At 44.9% G+C, this 18,971-nt stretch overlaps 1 protein-coding gene across 1 annotated transcript; it reads left to right on the top strand.

Moving 5' to 3' along the window:
* The first annotated feature begins 13,657 nt into the window (after positions 1–13,657).
* Positions 13,658–18,565, top strand: FZD7 (frizzled class receptor 7). The gene has a single exon (XM_054044538.1). The coding sequence runs from the start codon at positions 15,159–15,161 to the stop codon at positions 16,845–16,847; it is 1,689 nt and encodes a 562-aa protein (XP_053900513.1). The 5' UTR covers positions 13,658–15,158; the 3' UTR covers positions 16,848–18,565.
* Positions 18,566–18,971: the final 406 nt, after the last annotated feature.

Raw genomic sequence — 18,971 nt, 5'->3', positions numbered from 1 at the left:
GCATAGATGGCCAGTACTTGGCACAGTTAAGTTCTCACGCCACCAATGGATACTACAGTTGCTACAGTGATTAGGCTTTATCAAATCCTGGCAAGTAGCAGCACAATCCTTGTCGATTCATAAATTATCCTGTAGGGGAAGAAATCTTCGTATTCCATATTATTTTGAAATGTACATTGCAGTGGAAGGAGGAAACAATTCTGTTTATTTAGGGCCTGATTTTCAGAAGCGCTGTACCGCCTCAGTTCCACAGAGGTCAATGGGATCTGTGTCTGGGTGGCAGCTCTGTAAATCATTTGTAAATGGTTTAATGACCATTATTTGTGAAGATAAAGTAAGAGGATTAACCAACCAAAAGAGAAAAGCATACATTTCCCTAGGTAGGCTTCATTCATTGCTTTGGGAGGGAGAAAAATCAAAATATTGGTTTGGCTTCCAGATCAGAGTGTGGAAACAGAACAGCAGCTTTTTTGTTTGGGAGGGTGAATGATAAAGTGAGATCAATCCACTTTCCAGTTTGATTTCATTTGTTCATCAGTTTGTATTGATATACTTTAAAATGTCAGCACGAGAACTTGTTTTTTGCAGACATTTTGCAATTCTATGAGGAACAGAAATGCTCCGGTAAGGTTAGAGGGGCTACATTCGCGGTAGTCTCTCTATTTAATTTGCGTGTGATATTTTTAATATCGTCAAGCACCCAAATGTAACAAGGATGGATGATGGAGAAATGGCCAATATTAGAACTGTAAATATTGGTGAAGGTAATATTGATAAATGACTCTGATATCAATCAACATGCTACTGTGTACATTTTAACCAGATGAATGGCACACAATTCTGTACAATATAAAAATGATGAAAATGTGAATGGGTAAAACAAACAGAATAGATTGAAAATGCCATATATTTCTTTATATCTGACTTATCTTATTTAATCTTTAAGTAAAGTATGAGGAGCTGGACCCAAACACAGAAATGTTCTCAAGATTCCTTTCACCTGGGCATATTAGTTGGAGGAAATGAATGATCCTCAGGGACAGTTCCTCAGAAGAAAGGAAGTGTTTGATGAATGAGGCTACAGAGGTCTCAAAGTAGCTGTGTCATGCCTCAGCAAGGGCTTCCACAAAGAAGACTGATGGTAGTTACTTACTGCCTTTACAGATGTGGGAGGATATTCAAGCATTTGTGGGACACTGTGCTCTTAAAAAAATAATAATTCCCTATGTTTCTACAGCTTCATCTGAAGCTATTGGAGTAAACCAGATGTAATATATTCAGTTGTTTAAGTGCTATAAATCAAAGTTTTATGTTAAAAACAAAGATGGGGTGGAAGAGATGTTTTTATGTACTGGGAATTACATACACACACAATCTGAATCTGATCTCTTTGACAACAATTCTAGACTTTCAATTTCACTGTCACTCAGGGACAAAATTAGTGAATAAAGGAGAAAAAGAGAGGGAAGGTATATAGACAAACAGAAAAACTGCAAAAAGGGGACAGAGTAAGCTAATAAATAAAACAAGAGCCTGAAGGGAAGAGCTCCTTTGTCAGAATATAAATATTTCCCTTCCCCTTTTATCTTTAATGTGGTGTGCAGAGTTTATTAAAGAGAAGTGTTGCTCTGTCCCTGGAGCTCATCCACATAGCCGCCCAGGGAGATGAATTCAAGGCTACTAGCATAGCCACTCATTTATAAACTCTTCCCTGCTGGAAACAAATGTAATGTAGGAAGTAATGAAAGGAGAAGAGGGAATCCATTGTGGTCATTAGAATTCTTATCTTGATGGCCCAGGTGTGGCATTTGTTAATCGTTGGGCTACACCAACAGAAGCCTAAATAGGACTGTCTGCTCTCCTGGCGTTTGAATTCCAGGGAAAGCTGACATCACAGATATATTTCAAGTATTAAATTGTCTCTTTTATGAGGAGTGAACAATGCCCTGATTTATGACAAAGCCAAATTTTCTTTTCTAGAGAATGAAAGCGGGGGAGGAGGAAAGCCCCCCAAAGTGTTGGGGCCTTGATTCCCCACTTGTGTTACTTAGCAACCCTCCTCGTAGACCACACCTCGCAGTCCAGTGTACCAGGTAAATTATTCCTTTTTAACCACTGTTCTGCAAGGACTATTTCTAACTGCGAGGAGGAATTTACCTTCTCCCCCGTGTTTCCCTGAGTCCTGAACATAGAAAGGGAAGACACTGAAACATGAAACAAAATTAAGAAGAAAGTAGCCTTCCCCTGGCTTCAGTCTGTCAGAGATCTGGTTTCCAATAATGACTTGGTTTCTATTTCCAGCTCTGGCACCGGCTCCTCTTTGCTGCCCCTTCAAGATGTTCGACCATATGGCTGCACAAAGCTAAACCATCAGTCAAAGCTTCCAAGTCAGGAAGGGGGTATCATTTCAAATGGCTGCCAGGAGACTCTTTCCTTCTATTTCCCTTGCTTGAGCTGTCACAGATACAGATACAGGTGTCAGGTTAACCTGGGTCCTTTACTGCCTCTTCATCTCCCCCTAACAGACAATGAATAGAGAGTCAGGGGATGGGGAAGGGGGATACTTGGCATTTCCTCTACTCAGACCTTAATTTGAAAAAAATGAAAATAATTAATTGTTGGTGCTTACTGAATCCCCGCCCCCCTGTAGCCCTCTGGGCCTGACCAAACGAACTCCATAGGCCAGATTACGCAGCTGCTATCACACTGCAAGCAACTAACTCCCACTGATGTTAATGGGCATTTCTGATATGACCTGGCTGCCTAAGCTGGACCCACCATAGTTTGGTTTTGTTTCTGTCTGGGGAGGGGGAGGGGTATTTATTTTATACCAGTGTAAATCGGGAGTAGAACTGGTCAAAATTTTTTGCAAAAAACATTTTTCATGGACAATTGTTGGCATTTACTTGGTTTAGAATGGTTTATTTTGTTTTATTCTTAATTTTTATTTTTCTGAATGCAGACATAATGTATGTATGTACCTTTGCCACTGAAACACCCACCTGCCCTTGCAATAGCCACTATGGAAATAAAAAAGTAGGAATTTAACCGACACCAGAGTTAATGCCCCTAGTTTTGCAATAAGTGCCATGAGATCTTTAATGGCCACCAGTGTATTTCACATCTGAGTTTTACTGCCCTCTTTTGTAAAGTGCTTTGAGATCTACTGAGGAAAAGTGCTATATAAGAGCTAGATATTATCCCAAAGACGGCATCTTCAGCAATACATCTCCCTGTCAACATGTGGGGAAACTGGTTCAGAGAGAACAGTGCCACCTACTGGCTCATCAGTCCCACTTCCTGCACCACCAAAGGCTTTCCTTGGAGGATTCTCTAAGTCCTAGCGTGTAAGATTTCTATGGGTACGTCTTCACTTACCGGAGGGTCCGGCGGCAGGCAATCGATGTTCTGGGATCGATTTATTGCGTCTGGTTTAGACGTGATAAATCGATCCCGGATCGATCCCGGAAGTGCTCGCCGTCGACGCTGGTACTCCAGCTCGGCGAGAGAAGTACGCGGCATCGACGGGGGAGCCTCCCTGCCACGTCTGGACCCATGGTAAGTTCGGACTAAGGTACTTCGAATTCAGCTACGTTATTAACGTAGCTGAATTTGCGTACCTTAGTCCGAAGTGGGGGGTTAGTGGGGACCAGGCCTTCGAGATCGCTGCTTGAGACAGTATAGTCACAGGTGAGTTTATTAAAACTATGGCTTTACCATACTTGTGCTGCAGCTGAACAACAAGTGGCTTTAGGAGTTGCTACGTGCATTTTTAAATGACAGACAAAAACACCCTATCACCTGTGGGCGAACACTTTTCCCAGAGCCATCGACTCTATGTCTGACCTCTCAGTCTTCATCCTCAAAGGAAACCTCCACAACATCTTCAGAAGATGAGCCTGGGAGCTTAAATTCATAATTTTGCTAGTTACTAAAACCATGGACTGAACAGAGACACTGGATTTCTGGTTTATTACAACAATCTATAACCCACTTACGCCCCCCCCCCCCCCAGCTTTTCCCCTCCACTTTCCACCCTATGACTGGAGAGGTGTTAATGGGCCACTTCCCCTCAAATAGTCCTTGGCAATATGTATTAACTACTTATACTAAACAATCTATTCCACCTTGTATTTAGCTGTGATATTCTGAGTATGTTACCCAGCCCTGAAGAAGAGCTCTGTGGCAGCTTGAGAGCTTGTTTCTCTCTCACCAACAGAAGTTGGTCCAATAAAAGATAATTTACCTCACCCACCTTGGCTCTCTAATATCTTGGGACCAACATGGCTGCAACAACACTGCCTATGTCAATAAATGGCATTTAAAAATCCAGAGGCCAAATTCTGAACAACCTTGTACTTGTGTGAGTAGAGTGAGCCACAAATACAGATTTAGGATTTGATTCCTCAAGATCCTGAGTCCCTTGTAGGGGATGCTGAGTGTTCTCAATTATCTTTTAAATCATTGGGACTACATGTGTGAACCAGATAAGCGGGGCTTGGCCCCAGCACTTCTAAAAGTCAGTAACTGGCCTGATAGCGTCACAATCCATTACATCAAGGCTGAGTCCTTAGACAGTAGATCCTAAAGAGATAAAAATGTCTTAAATCATGTATATGTCATGAAAGACTTTGTGTACTTAAAAAAAAAAAAACGAGATTGAGAGAATCAAATTTAATTCACACACACACACACACACACACACACACAGTCTGAAACTCCATTCATAATTGCTCAACCTATTGTTCCAAACTATGGTGAAGGTTTCGACCCTCTAGCTGTTGTGCATCGTAACCAGGATCTCTCAAACATTAAGAGTTGCAAATGCCAAGCTATATTAGGGTGAATTAAGAACAGAATTTCAGTCTTCACTCTGAACATCCTGATTTTGGTAGGTATAAGCCAGACATGTAATGTTATTTCATTTTAGTCTGTGAGAGAGAACTGTATTTGCCGCTGAAATCTATCTCAGATAGTAGTGTTTGTACATCAGAATAGGATTTCTTTCCTGTTTTCTAATGCACTGCATTGCGCCACACGTTTCTAATTATTGTTCAATTCAAAAAATCTGTATCTATTCACAGGAGTTTCAAAAGGCACGTCTATGTAGACAAGCCATATAGCACATCCATAATGTCACAAAGTATTCAACAGTGGGCGTTGCCTGGCACTCCACTCCAAGCTGACTGCGTGGTGTTTAAATAAACCTCTGTGGCTTTACAATAAATTACTATAATCTCCCAGGTGACTGAGGTGAGGGAAGAGAGGGAGGAGACCACTAAACATATTAGCGAACATGTAATTAAGAAAATGGGTCCTCATTCCCACCAGAGAGTCAACCTAGCAGGAGAGGATTATTTAAAATGTTGCTTTCTGGTCCCCCCAGGGAAATCAGCTTAATGACTTCAAAGGCAAAAAAAGACCCACCAGTCACAGATCTAATCAAGTTCAGTCAGTACGGACCATCACTGAGATGAGAGTGGTATTTTTGTAATGGTTTACTGAAGAAAAAGCACTGTCTAGTATTCCACTGGTTGCAGTAATTGTCTGCCTGTCTTTTCCTCGCCCCTATTATTCTTTTGTCTGTATCAAATTTCACTTCTTGATCATATGTTTGTCTCCCTAGTAGGATCACAGTATTCTGGAGGCTTCTGTTTCAGGTAAGGACTTTCATAAATCAAATCACCAGGAGCCAGATTACCCCTCCTGCAGTAAAATCCATGGGAGATGAGAGGGGACGAAGGGGAGGAAAACACTCTGAAGATTCCTTTTCAGAGTTTCTCCTCTATTGTTCTACCAAAAGGAGAGTCCTCCTCCCAGCCCACCATGGAATGATGTATGAGGCCTAACTATAACCCCTGTAGATCTGATCATTGGGGGAACAAGGAAGCCATAGCCAACTGCATGGAGGCATGTGCCTCTGTTAGTTCTGTGCTCCTAACAGTTCCCTTTCCCAGGCTGCATGGCTCCATAAAAGGAATTAAAACATTTGTTTTTCTGTTGGCTCCCATTTTGGAAATACAGTCTCTGTTAAGAAAGTTTTACCCTAAACAGGGGGGTAGTAGTAGTGATTGGTAACTTAAGCAAGGATGAGAAAAGGGGAGAGGATTTTGTAAACAAAGGCTTATGGATTCCCCTGCTTCTTTAAAAGACATCTGGCAAATTCTGTATCAAATAACAATTCTTCTTTTCTCTTTTGGTAGGCTTTGGAAAACAAGTATTTCAGGAGACTATGCTCTTCTTTGGCAAGTTTGAATCTAGCAAAGATAAACCATTTGTTTGATTATCTCAATTGTGTGATCTGTAGAATAGTTTCCCAAAAGACCCGGTGGTAGTCCCATTGCTTGGGGCATTTAAAATTAGACTAGAAAAGCCACTAGGAAATTCTCAGAGGACTAGATGATCTAATAGGTCTTTGCCATCTTTTATTTGGGCCAAATCCTGCTCACCTTACCCAAGCAAACACTCTCACCTAACTACAGTACTCACCTAAGGGGAGCAGGATTTGGCCCAAAGACTCTAGGATTAATTAAAGGTCCAACCCTGCTCCCAATGAAGCCAGTGGAGAAACTCCCATTTACTTAAATGGGGCAGGTTCAAGCGTTTAGTCTGAACACGAAAGAAAGTACCCCTAGGATTTAAAATAAGTTATCAAATAAATGATGATACTGAAACACAAAGTTAAACAGGGCAGGGAGCAGACTGTATCAAGATGCAGCAAGAAGAGAGTGACCAGTGGCCGCCTTGTTAAGAATGTATTTAGAGCATCAAACGATGCGCCACACTCTGCCCTCTGTTGTACATATTTAGGGATTTTTAATACATTAATCACAGTGGGATCGGCGAGTGCAATGAGAACAGTTCCAGTTGATTTCAAAATAAACAGCACAATAGCATGCACTGTCCCAACCTTCTGCCTAAGCACTTGCAGTGGAAGAAACTGAAAGACATCATAAAATGTGTGCTGCCATCTTGATCTGTTGGCCTTTATGAACATAGTACCGCATATGTCCTCGTGCCTGATGCTATGCCGCCTGTGGCTAACAGACCATAGTCTACTTCATTCAGCAAGGAAGGAGGAAAAAGCATCCTCTTTCCAACACTGACCCTAATAGCAAACACGGTGAGCCTACACTTAGCGACTGATCAGAGCAACCCGTCAATCACTCAAGTTTCCACCAACCTAGGAGCTGAGCAAGAGATAATTTAACATTTGTGAATTGTAGTGATACCTTCCATAACAAAGAGTCAGATTACATCATGGTTATCGGTGAGGAATGTTCCCCCTTGATGCACTGCAGGCATGGACCCCATTTTGTTCATCGTCTCCGGAGGCTTTTCTTCATCATACACCATGACATAATTATATCAAAGCAGGATGTTAAATTGATGCCACAGATACCAGACAACACGTGTATTGTCAATAATGCACATAGCTAAAGAAATACACAATCTCTTCTACATTTTATTTCATAAGCTTGACATCTAGAGCACTGCAGTTTAAGAACAATACAGGTTATTAAACAGACGAAATTTGCTTTAAGCCAGAGGTGCCCGAAGTGTCACCCAGGGGTTAAATGCAGCTCATGGTCACTTTCTCACCAAACTGCTGAGTGAGGACAAGAAGATTAACTCCACATTTTTTAGTCACAGAATGCAGAGGTGAAAGATCTAAAAGGCCAGCTAGTCCATCTCCACACCAATGCAGGACTGTTCCCTCTTGCATATTTAATTGTCCAGGTTGATTTTAAATGTGCCAGGCAAGGGAGCTTCTACTGCATCCTTTGAAATATTACTCCATAGGATAATAATTATCTAAGAAATCCATCCTGCAACCAGCTTTTACCTCTCTCACTGTGGGAAGCCACATCCCCTGCAGCAATATCCCCCTCCTTTTGTCATCTGTGTCCTCCCATATGCTCTTTGTCAATCAGTTTGTTATGTCTTCAGTCTAACTTCAGATTAAGCTCCTTGGGAGGCAGGGGCATGGTCTTTTTTCCCCTGAGAAGCAGCATCACGCTGTCCTGTGTCACCAGATAAATACCAGATCTCATTGATAAACTCGAACAATAAGCTATGGGATTAGTCTATCAAGGCCGATACAAGTAAAAGTAAATACTATAGTTGGCATTTGTTTTATTTTTATTATGCAAATTAGGAGCACAGCACAGCCTCCTGGCAAGCTGCCCACATAGCCTCAGGTATCACCAATTTTGATCATCCCTGCTCTGTAGCATGCCTGATCATGGATGAACATACACACAAGTATGCTTCAGAAATGTTGAGGTTAAAAATGACAGAGAAGTTATTTAGCTAAATGAAACACACTAAAAAACGACAGGTTTCAGAGTAGCAGCCGTGTTAGTCTGTATCTGCAAAAAGAACAGGAGTACTTGTGGCACCTTAGAGACTAACAAATTTATTAGAGCATAAGCTTTTGTGGGCTACAGCCCACTTCTTCGGATGCATATACTAAAAAACGAATTCATCTAGATCAGCAGTTCTCAAACTTTAGCAACCCGAGGACCCCCATTTTGATTTAAATTTTTTTGTGGACCCCCATGCCACCCCCGCTCAGCCCCAGGCCTCGCCCCCACTCCACCCCTTCCCTCAAAGCCCCACTTCCACCCCACCTCTTCCCAGCCAGGTGCCACCCCTGCCCCATCTCTTCTCCACCTCTTTCCGCCCCCTCCCCCGAGCACACCCCATCCCCACTCCTCCCACTCCCTCCCAGTGCCTCCTGCACGCCACTGAACAGCCGTTCCCCAGCGTGCAGGATGCACTGGGAGTGGGGGGGAGGAGTTGATCAGTGGGGCCAGCGGCCCCGGACATGATTCCACCCCCAGCCCCGAGTACACCCCGTCCTCACTCCTCCCCTTCTCTCCCAGCGCCTCCTGCATGCCGGGGAACAGCTGTTCAGCAGCATGCAGGAGGCACTGGGGGTAGAAGTTGAGGGGCGGGGGAGAAGTTGGAGATGATCAGCGGGACCGGCCAGTTTGACAAATGCTGATCTAGATAAATCTGGGGCTTTGGCAAAGTAAGTAGGAAACCTCCTCCCCCCCCCGAAAAGAAAACAACCACCACATGGGAGCCAATGAACAGCAGCAAATTTCTGCAGGATGCTGTCTATTGGGAATGAAGAAATAAGGAAATACAGATTTTTGTTATTTGTTTGATCTTTGTTATTTTAAAGGGCAGTGATGATTGGAACTCTTAAAACAGATAATCTAAAAATGTTCATCCTGAGGCTTCCAAAGTAACTAAGTGATGGGCTTTTTCCCCTTATGTGAAGGGTTCAGAATTAGATAACACCAAAACTGAAGTCCACAATGCTGAAAAGGAGCCTTGCACCAAAGGAAAAGACATAAGACGGGGGTGCCTTTCTTCATTTAATAACCTAACTTGGAAAAGAAACTTTAAAAAAAATATGCATAAAAATAAAGACAGAGATTCACCGCTTAGAATTTCTTCATCTCTGCAACACTCCCCATATCTGATGGGTTAACCTTGGTGGTTATATGTTCAATCCATACATCTGACCATACTCTAGACTGGCTGTTTGTGCTATAGATTAGATAGTTGGATATTATTCCTGTGTCAGGGACCAATCAATGCCTCCCACAATTTGAGATAAAGGCCCCTCTCCTGCTAGGGCAAGTGTCCTGTTTTGATGGGCTACCCTCAGAGGCTCATGGAACTCAGGTGTTTCCATAGGGTTCTGAGGGAGAGTAGTGTAATGCCAACTAACCACTCTGTTGATTGTCTCTTGTCTTCAATGGTTGATGAAGATGTAGAAGGGCTACTCTATTTCAGTTTCATGCTCACAGTCACCATGGTTTATGGCTGAGATGCAACAGATGATATGACAAGAAAGACAGAACACAAGTGGTGGACATCTTATGCAGCTGTTGAGTGACTACATCAAAAAGATCTTCTGGAGTCTTACCCAGTGGCAAAGGATAGTTTCTCAGCATCTAAGTCTGTTCAGCAGGGGCATCATTTGAGGAAATAATTGGGGGAGGGGAAGCAAAGTTGCATCAGCATATAGAACATATGTGATTACATCCTGCAAAGTCGCGGGGGGGGGGAGGGGAGAGAGAATGACAAAAAGTGGAGTAGATAGACCTGTAAAAACTCAGAGCGGAGGAACCAAGGCTGGGGGTATGTGTGTGACTGCCCCCCTTGACCCATAGAAAATGATGCCCCTGCTGTTCAACAGATTTGTTCTGGGTGATTGACAACCCAGTTAATGTTGGCTGCCTTCACTCAGCTGCTGATGAGAATCCCTCCTGTTGTGCAAAAATTTAAGTTGCTTTGCAGATTAAAACTAGTGACATTTAGACCGAGCTGCCTGTATCAGTGAAGACAGGGCAATATCTGGGGAGACAAGTGCTATGAATTTCCTGCTTGAGTTTCAACCAATGTCATATGGAGATTCTGGATGTATTGGGAAAACTGCATGCCACGACCTGTGTAACCTCTGTTCCAGAGCCGGGATACGAAAAGCTGGCAGGACAGGGAATGGACTGAATGCCTCTGAATTTCTTGAAACTTGCAGTGTTGTCAAGTCTCATGATAATTATTGTTTTCCTTAAAGTCCCAGCTCCTGGAGTCAAGTGGATATGTGATGATTTCAGCCTTCATTATTAAAGAAAAAGTAAGTTTCTAGCCCTCCTGGATGTGGAGAAAGCTTCCAAATATGACTCCAGTGCACTCTAAAGGTTCAAAAAGCAGAAGGCAAATCAAAATCTATTATTTTTACATAAACTCATGATTTTAAAGCCAATCTCATGATTTTTGGTGAGCCTGATTCATGATTCTTAAACATTTGGGGATGGCAATATTGAATTTGTCAGTAAGGATTCTGACCTGAGTGGATAATGATCAGGTGCCCAGGCAGGTATTATTGGATCTATCAGCTGCCTTTGATGCTGTGGATCAGGAAATGCTGTTGACATGTTCATGTTCCCTGGCAGGAGTGGAAAGGGCTATCCTTGGTGGGTTCATTTCTTTATCTCTGAAAGATCCCAAAAGGTAGTGTTGGGTAATTTATTTTCTGCCTCAAGGACTCTGGCGTGAGATACAACAGTGAGCCCTCAGGATTCTTTCTGGCTGGCTGACAGAGGTGGGGGTGGAGGGATCAGGCAGCTACAGACTGCCAACACTTAAAGGCTCTGTTCCCGGGCTCTAAACAAAGTTGGCAGACTGGATTATCTTCAGACCTCAAACTGCCACCCTGGGATCACTTTCTCTCTTACAGTGGTTGTTTCCTTTGTTCCTGGGGTCTGTGTTTTTCAGAGGGAAAAATCTGGAATGGCACATGCTTCAGAGACTTCCCCTCTCAGTCTTAAAGGGATAGTTGATTCCTGTTGCACATTTCTACCATCTGGAACAGTCTTTCAGTATCCTTCCACCTCCTCAGCTCTCTCTCTTTTCATATCTCTTCAGGAATTAATTAAGGCACCCTTTCCTTCTTGTCTGTACTTCAGTTTCGCCTTCTTTCTGCTATTGGGTCACATGATGATTACCTGTTCTGTTCATTCCCTCTGGGACACCTGACATTGGCCACTGTCGGAAGACAGGATACTTGGCTAGATGGCCCTTTAGTCTGACCCAGTACGGCCATTCTTATTATTGAACTCAAGTATCTTTCAATACATTATTATGAAATATTGTATAAAGTGCATGACTGTATTGTGTAAAGCATCAGAGTCTTTCATGTCATTTCTCATAAATTCTATGATAGGTTGGACCAATGGCCTAATGAAGGGGCTGTTAAGCAAAGAAAAACTAGGGGATCCTCAGGGTTTCAATGGGAAAGTTGAGGGTTGAGTCTCCCATTTTTCCTACCGCCTTAAAAATGTAAAGCATTAAGCTATTATTTTTTGTAAAGAACCACAAAGGGATGTCTGAAACAAAAATGCAAAATTTCAAAGTGAAAATAAACATTTGGGTCATACTTACAGCTGTGGTGTCAATGGGTACAGCTTCTCTGAATTCAATGAACCTATAGCTGCTTACCCTAGGGTTGAATTTGGCCCTGCATGCTTACTTTGTCCCATTGTGTGGAACTGCAACAGGGCCTTCTGATTAGCCCATGATGTAATCTGCCACATGATCTACAAATCAATGTTGAAGTTTCTTGTCTCATTGGTTTCAGTCACAATTTCTCTATTGCTGAAACTGAGCTCTGTACAAAAAGAGGGTCTACTGCAACATCATTTCACCAGCTGTGAATCCCTGATTCCTTACATCCAGAAATCAAAGTGGGCAAAGCAGGGGGCAGAAAGTCTACAGTTAGTTTCTTTCTCTGCATTGCCGCTGACTGATAGTGAAGCATTTCTTTTCAGATAACATTCTTCATAGACAATATCACCAAATGCTTTGCAGATGAAGCAGTCATAATCTAGAGAGAAAAATGAAGGTTTTAGGGCAAGTTTTAAAGAAAACTAACTCAGCAGCTCATGAAGTATTAAAGAAAGCTGGGATGGCAAAAAGTGAAATAGTAATCTTTTAGATTTGATTGATGGCAAAGGGGCAAGTGATACCGTAGGCAGGCCTATATAGTTTTTGCTGGGGGGAACAAATGTAAGTTAGACATTGGAAAATCATGTTTTGTTAGTGGATGTATGAAAGCAAGTTATTCAGGAAATAAACCATACCCGACGGAAGAAGAAAAGGTTCTCTGGGATGGTCTCAGACGTCTGTAATTGAAAATAAAGGCATGATGGGTTTCTTTTCCAGAAACTAGTCCTGCAATAATGAAATGAGCTGAATCATGCCACCCCATGTATTTTTCAGAGTTCAGTGTTTTGTTTTGTTTTTTTAAAGTATACTTTTGGAAAACTAAATACATAGTAGAATGTCCATTCATTATTGTATCTAATTTTTTTATCCAAATGTAACAAAGATAGAATTTTCCAATGTGTTATTAACACTGGGCTACAGTGTAGCTGCTCTAAAGAGCGGTATGTAAGTGTAGGAAACAATTTTCCCCACAAAGTACATCCACACAGATTAGTCAGAATGTCAGTGTGAGTTCCCTGGGCTCAATTCTGCGCTCTGAAGCCAGTGTAAATTCAAAGTAACACCATCAGGATTTAGTCTACATTTACACTACTGTTACTGAGAACACAGTTGGTCTCCTCAGTGCAAGATGTTGAGAATGTACTAGTATGGCTGGCAGAGCTGCACACACCACTCTCCAAAGGAGGATGTGGCTGGGATGAGCGGAGCATGACTAGGGCCCCCTCCTCTTCGTCATTTAGTGGTGCTCAATGGCCTTTGCAAAAGGAAAGCAAACACAGTTTATTCTTTAAAAGGTATAATAGGGGTTTTTTTCCTGAGTATCAAACAAAGGAATTCTGCTTGCCTCTATGCTCCAGAGGCAGGATGCCTCCAGCAACTGTTGCTCAGATGGAGCACCTTAAACACAGATGTGGCTGCAAAAGCCACATTCTAGCCTTTGTCCATAAATTAGTCTAATTTTGCAGATACTCCCAGCCCTCTAATGATGTCTATGTCCTAAGCTATGAGGTTCACCTTTTTCTGAAGGGCAAGGTATACATTTTCATAGAGAAACTTTAAAAGAATAAAGGATCTTAAGGAAAGTTAAAGTTGAGAGTAAAATGTGGGGGTTTATATATGATCTCAGCATACAAGATTGTTATGGTGGAGACTTTGTATCAAGATTATGAATGTAATTTTAAATTTCTCAGTGGTCTATAACAAAAGCTTTTAAAAATGCCTTAAAATCTATCTAAAGATTATAGCCCCATCACAAATTCATTTATTTTACCAGCAAGAATAATAAAGCTTTACGAAGTGATAAATCTGATCCCCCATAAAAAAAGAAAAAGAAAAACCACCACACACACACACACATTACAAATCCCAACAAAGTCACCCATTTACTCCGTAAATGTGAAGAGGATGTTGCTTGTTTTTCCATTAATTCTTGGCATTTGTTTAGCTCTTTTACATTTTCAAAGCCTGTGCAAACATTACTTGATTTTAGTTTATTAAGGCCACCCTGAGTGCAATCTCTGAATCTTTCTCCTACTCAACCTTCCTGCTCAGCAATCCCAGACGGAATTTGTTGAGGGCGCCTGGTATTCGCAACAAAAAAAAATTGTTTCAGGGAGGGGGAAAGGCAGATCTTTTCAGACACAGTTCGCCCACACCCGATCCGCCTTCGACACTACCCCATGCCCCCTTAACAGGTGGGAGAAAAGTTTTTCTCAACTTTTCAACTGAGAGATCCCTCCCAGCGCAGTCCAGGCTCCTCCTCGCCCTCCCTCTTCCCCACGCCCCTTTCATCTGTTCTAACCAATTCTGATCAGAGCTGTGGAGGCAACAGACGCTGCAATTGGCAGGAGCTGAGGTTCTATGCCCCGCCTACTGTGTGGTTTGTGAATGGGGAAGGGGCGGGGCTCCGTGGAATCCTCAGACATATATGTATCTTTTTTGTGTTCTACAGGACAAGAGTCGCTCGCTAGAGGAGAGGTTCCAGTGGCTGCTGTATCCTCGCCACGGACTTTGTCCGCTGCCGAGCGGGACGAAGGCGCGTTTCGGCGGCCCTGCCAACTGATTAGGAGTCTAGAGGGGAAACTGTCGGAGCTGGAGGGAGGATCGCGCAGTAATTGGATTTTAAAAGTTATTTAAGCCCCCCAGTAAAATACACGGATCAGTCGGGCGAAGTAATAATCCGTTTAACTGTAACCTAAATCCCAGGCTTTAGGGCTGAGCAGCGAGGCGGGGAGCGGAGCCAGTGAGTTGCCGCCGCCACGGGACTTGCTGCGGAGCTGGCGAAAGACTTTGCCTAGGTTTGCGGGTGTTTTGTTTCCCTCCCCCCAGTCCAGGCATCTCAGGAAACTTCGCGCGTGGGGTGACTCTGGCTGGCCGGGGCTGGGCGGTGGGGACAGACTCTCGCTGCACCCAGGGAAGACGGCAGACTTGAGGCTGGGATTGAACGAGGATTCTTCAGCGCCTGGCCAGGGCTCACAGACCTGGTTTAGCAGCGATCCGTCCGCACCCTCCTCCACCCGTCTGCGCGTGAGCCTCCCCCGCTACATCGGGGCCCCTGATGTACCTGCCGCAGCCCGCCGCTCGGCTCTGAAGGGCTCCCCGCACCTCTGCTCTCTCCAGCTGCCGCGGTGATGTGGGCTGCAGCGGCTGCCTCTCTGGGCCTGGCCGCCCTCCTGGGCGCCCTGCTGGGAGTGCCCGCGGGCTCGGCGGCCCAGCAGTACCACGGCGAGAAGGGCATCTCGGTGCCGGACCACGGCTTCTGCCAGCCCATCTCCATCCCGCTGTGCACCGACATCGCCTACAACCAGACCATCCTGCCCAACCTGCTGGGCCACACCAACCAGGAGGACGCCGGGCTGGAGGTGCACCAGTTCTACCCGCTGGTCAAGGTGCAGTGCTCGGCCGAGCTCAAGTTCTTCCTGTGCTCCATGTACGCGCCGGTGTGCACGGTGCTGGAGCAGGCCATCCCGCCCTGCCGCTCTCTGTGCGAGCGGGCCCGCCAGGGCTGCGAGGCGCTCATGAACAAGTTCGGCTTCCAGTGGCCCGAGCGCCTGCGCTGCGAGAACTTCCCCGTGCACGGCGCGGGCGAGATCTGCGTGGGCCAGAACACCTCGGAGGCCCCCGGCCGAGCAGGGACAGGGGCCGGCGGCCCCACCGCCTACCCCACCCCCTACCTGCCCGGCCTCCTCACCCCGCCGCCGCCCCACGCCGGCTTCGCCTTCTCCTGCCCCCGGCAGCTTCAGGTGCCCCCTTACCTGGGCTACCGCTTCCTGGGGGAGCGGGACTGCGGAGCGCCCTGCGAGCCCGGCCGCCCCCACGGGCTGATGTACTTCAAGGAGGCGGAGGTGCGGTTCGCCCGGCTGTGGGTGGGCGTCTGGTCGGTGCTGTGCTGCGCCTCCACCCTCTTCACCGTGCTGACCTACCTGGTGGACATGCGGCGTTTCAGCTACCCGGAGCGGCCCATCATCTTCCTCTCGGGCTGCTACTTCATGGTGGCCGTGGCCCACGTGGCCGGCTTCCTGCTGGAGGAGCGGGCGGTGTGCGTGGAGCGCTTCTCGGAGGAGGGCTACCGCACCGTGGCGCAGGGCACCAAGAAGGAAGGCTGCACCATCCTCTTCATGATCCTCTACTTCTTCGGCATGGCCAGCTCCATCTGGTGGGTGATCCTGTCCCTCACCTGGTTCCTGGCCGCCGGCATGAAGTGGGGCCACGAGGCCATCGAGGCCAACTCGCAGTATTTCCACCTGGCCGCCTGGGCCGTGCCGGCCGTCAAGACCATCACCATCCTGGCCATGGGGCAGGTGGACGGGGACGTGCTGAGCGGGGTCTGCTACGTGGGCCTCTCCAGCGTGGACTCGCTGCGGGGCTTCGTGCTGGCCCCGCTCTTCGTCTATCTCTTCATCGGCACCTCCTTCCTGCTGGCCGGCTTCGTCTCCCTCTTCCGCATCCGCACCATCATGAAGCACGACGGCAGCAAGACGGAGAAGCTGGAGAAGCTGATGGTGAGGATCGGGGTCTTCAGTGTGCTCTACACCGTGCCCGCCACCATCGTCCTGGCCTGCTACTTCTACGAGCAGGCCTTCCGCGAGACCTGGGAGAAGACGTGGCTGCTGCAGACCTGCAAAAGCTACGCCGTGCCCTGCCCCGGTCACTTCGCCCCCATGAGCCCGGACTTCACCGTCTTCATGATCAAGTATCTCATGACTATGATCGTGGGCATCACCACCGGCTTCTGGATCTGGTCCGGCAAAACCCTCCAGTCCTGGCGGCGCTTCTACCATAGGCTCAGCAGCGGCAGCAAAGGGGAGACAGCGGTATGATGAGACCTTGCTCCTCTTCCCTGAAGCCGGCTGCTGCTCCTGGAAAAGCCGCGCAGACACCGGAGTGACTCTCAAAGGATTGGGAGAGGGCTCCCTGGGGTCTCACAACTCTGCCTTGCCGAAGACAAAATCCTCAGACAGTGACTGGGTGGCTTTCTTGCCAACCAAGTTGAAAAGCACAGAGTAAGTACCCTTCTCAGACTGCTGGTGGGGAGCTCTTCCACTGCAAGAAGTTCCCTTTCTAAAAAATAATTACTGGGCAAAAGGTTAAGCTGGATCGGTTGTGCTGCGACCGATATAAAAGTGTGGACCAATAACTCTTTGAGTCAAGAAGTGGTCCAATCCTAGTTTACTTCGGTGGGGTCATACTGCAGCCGATATTGGCTTAATTTCCTGAATCCTATTTTACTGTCTTCTCATTCAAACCCAGAGTAATCACGTGAGTATTTTAAAAGAAGCTACCAATTATAATCACGTGCTGTTGAGCTTTCCCATATCCTGTCATATAGAGGGGGTTGCTTTTATATCTAACCATCACTTATCAAAGAGAATCCTAACTGGAGTGCGGGGAACCTTGCTGCTTGGAAGGAGGGAGTTGCTATTTAATACCCTAAAGACAGGACTTGTTGCTTTTCAGCCAAACATTCCCCCCACCCCACCCCTGCCTTTGTTATAGGAGACAAAGAGGAAACAAAAGTGTTTTTCTCTGTGGAAAGGCATAAGCATGAGGCCGGTTTTTATGGGCAAACTAACAAAAAAGTCGTTAAAATTCAAACTTGGATGTGACTAGCACATGTCGATAAACATTCTTTTTATGAAAAAGGAGGCGGCAGGATGTTTTCATACATGGTTCAATATGGGTTTCTGTTCTAGCTAAAAGAAATGCCAGACTTCTTGTTAAACATGCTTAATTCAGAACACCTGACAAAACAGGCTGCATTAAGATATGTAAGATAAGTATATACAATTTTTCTCTTCCTTCCCATAAGCCTTATTTCTTTGCTGTTTATGTTCGGATTGCTCTAGGGTACACTAAAAAAGCAAAGTGACTGGATGGGAGGGAATAGTTTAGACCATGAAGTGCCAATTTGCCTTGTCCTCTAATTCCCTAAACAGCACAGTAACAAACAATGGTGCAGTGTTGTTTTTTAAGATGGAACTGGTCACCTTGTTTTAGGTACTTTCTGAACAGAAGTACAAAGACTTAAGTTCCCAGTGATCATATCTGAAACGTTGTCAGAGAAGGGAAACTGAATAACAAGAAATTAAACTTCTCTTCACAGTCATTCATATTCCTTTTGATATGTGACCAGTTCCTTATTCTTTCAAACTCTTCAATCATGTTACATTTGTGTGTTAAATTGATAGGTTGACTTTCATATTTTTATTTCTGAAATACTACTTTTTAGCTTTATGATCTAAAGAGTTTTTTTATTTTTGCCTAAAGACTAATCAGGGTATTAAGGATTTTTAACAAGCCCTGCCCCCTAACTCCCCCCCCCTAAGTCTGTAATTGCTGCTTATAATAAAGAGCAGATAACTGAAATGAAATTTTAAAAGCTGTTCAGGGTGAGGAGAACAGACTACTTTTGTCTAGTGGGCAATACAGTAGCTTGGGGTGGGGGAGAAGGAAATATCCCATCAGTCAAATCCTCCAGTACATCTGATCCCAAACTCATAGGATTTGTTTTGTCTTTTATGATGTGCACATGAAAAACTGTAAGACAAGTGCAGAATGTATATTTTGTAAATGTCACATTTTGTAAGAAAATATATATGTATTTATACATTTTTACTTGATTTTTTTGTTTAGTTTTGGAAGGCCTGAATGAGGCCACACTTCATCACATGTACAGATCACTAAATAAATGGATTTTTTTTAAATACAAAGTTTCTTTCTCTAGACTAGTTTTATGTATTCTGTATATTGGAGGAGAGGGGGGAAGAGAGAGAAAACAAGCTCCCCCCCCCCATTAGATCTTGTTTTCTGGGGTGGGAGGGAGGTAAAGTGGATGAATACACAAGAGATCTGAAATTCGAGGCTCCAAAGTATTCTTTCTGATGTAATGTGGCTTCTAACAATAGAAGAAAGATCCAGTTTTTTCAGGCTATTGCTTTAAATGT

Source organism: Malaclemys terrapin, chromosome 11 (genome assembly GCF_027887155.1).
Source record: "Malaclemys terrapin pileata isolate rMalTer1 chromosome 11, rMalTer1.hap1, whole genome shotgun sequence".
In the NCBI taxonomy this organism is placed as follows: Eukaryota; Metazoa; Chordata; order Testudines; family Emydidae; genus Malaclemys; species Malaclemys terrapin.
This window is presented reverse-complemented; position numbering and strand designations above follow the sequence as displayed.

Bases quoted from the DNA above. Each gene is read 5' to 3' on its own strand.
- FZD7 (XM_054044538.1), top strand. From the start codon at position 15,159: ATGTGGGCTGCAGCGGCTGCCTCTCTGGGCCTGGCCGCCCTCCTGGGC.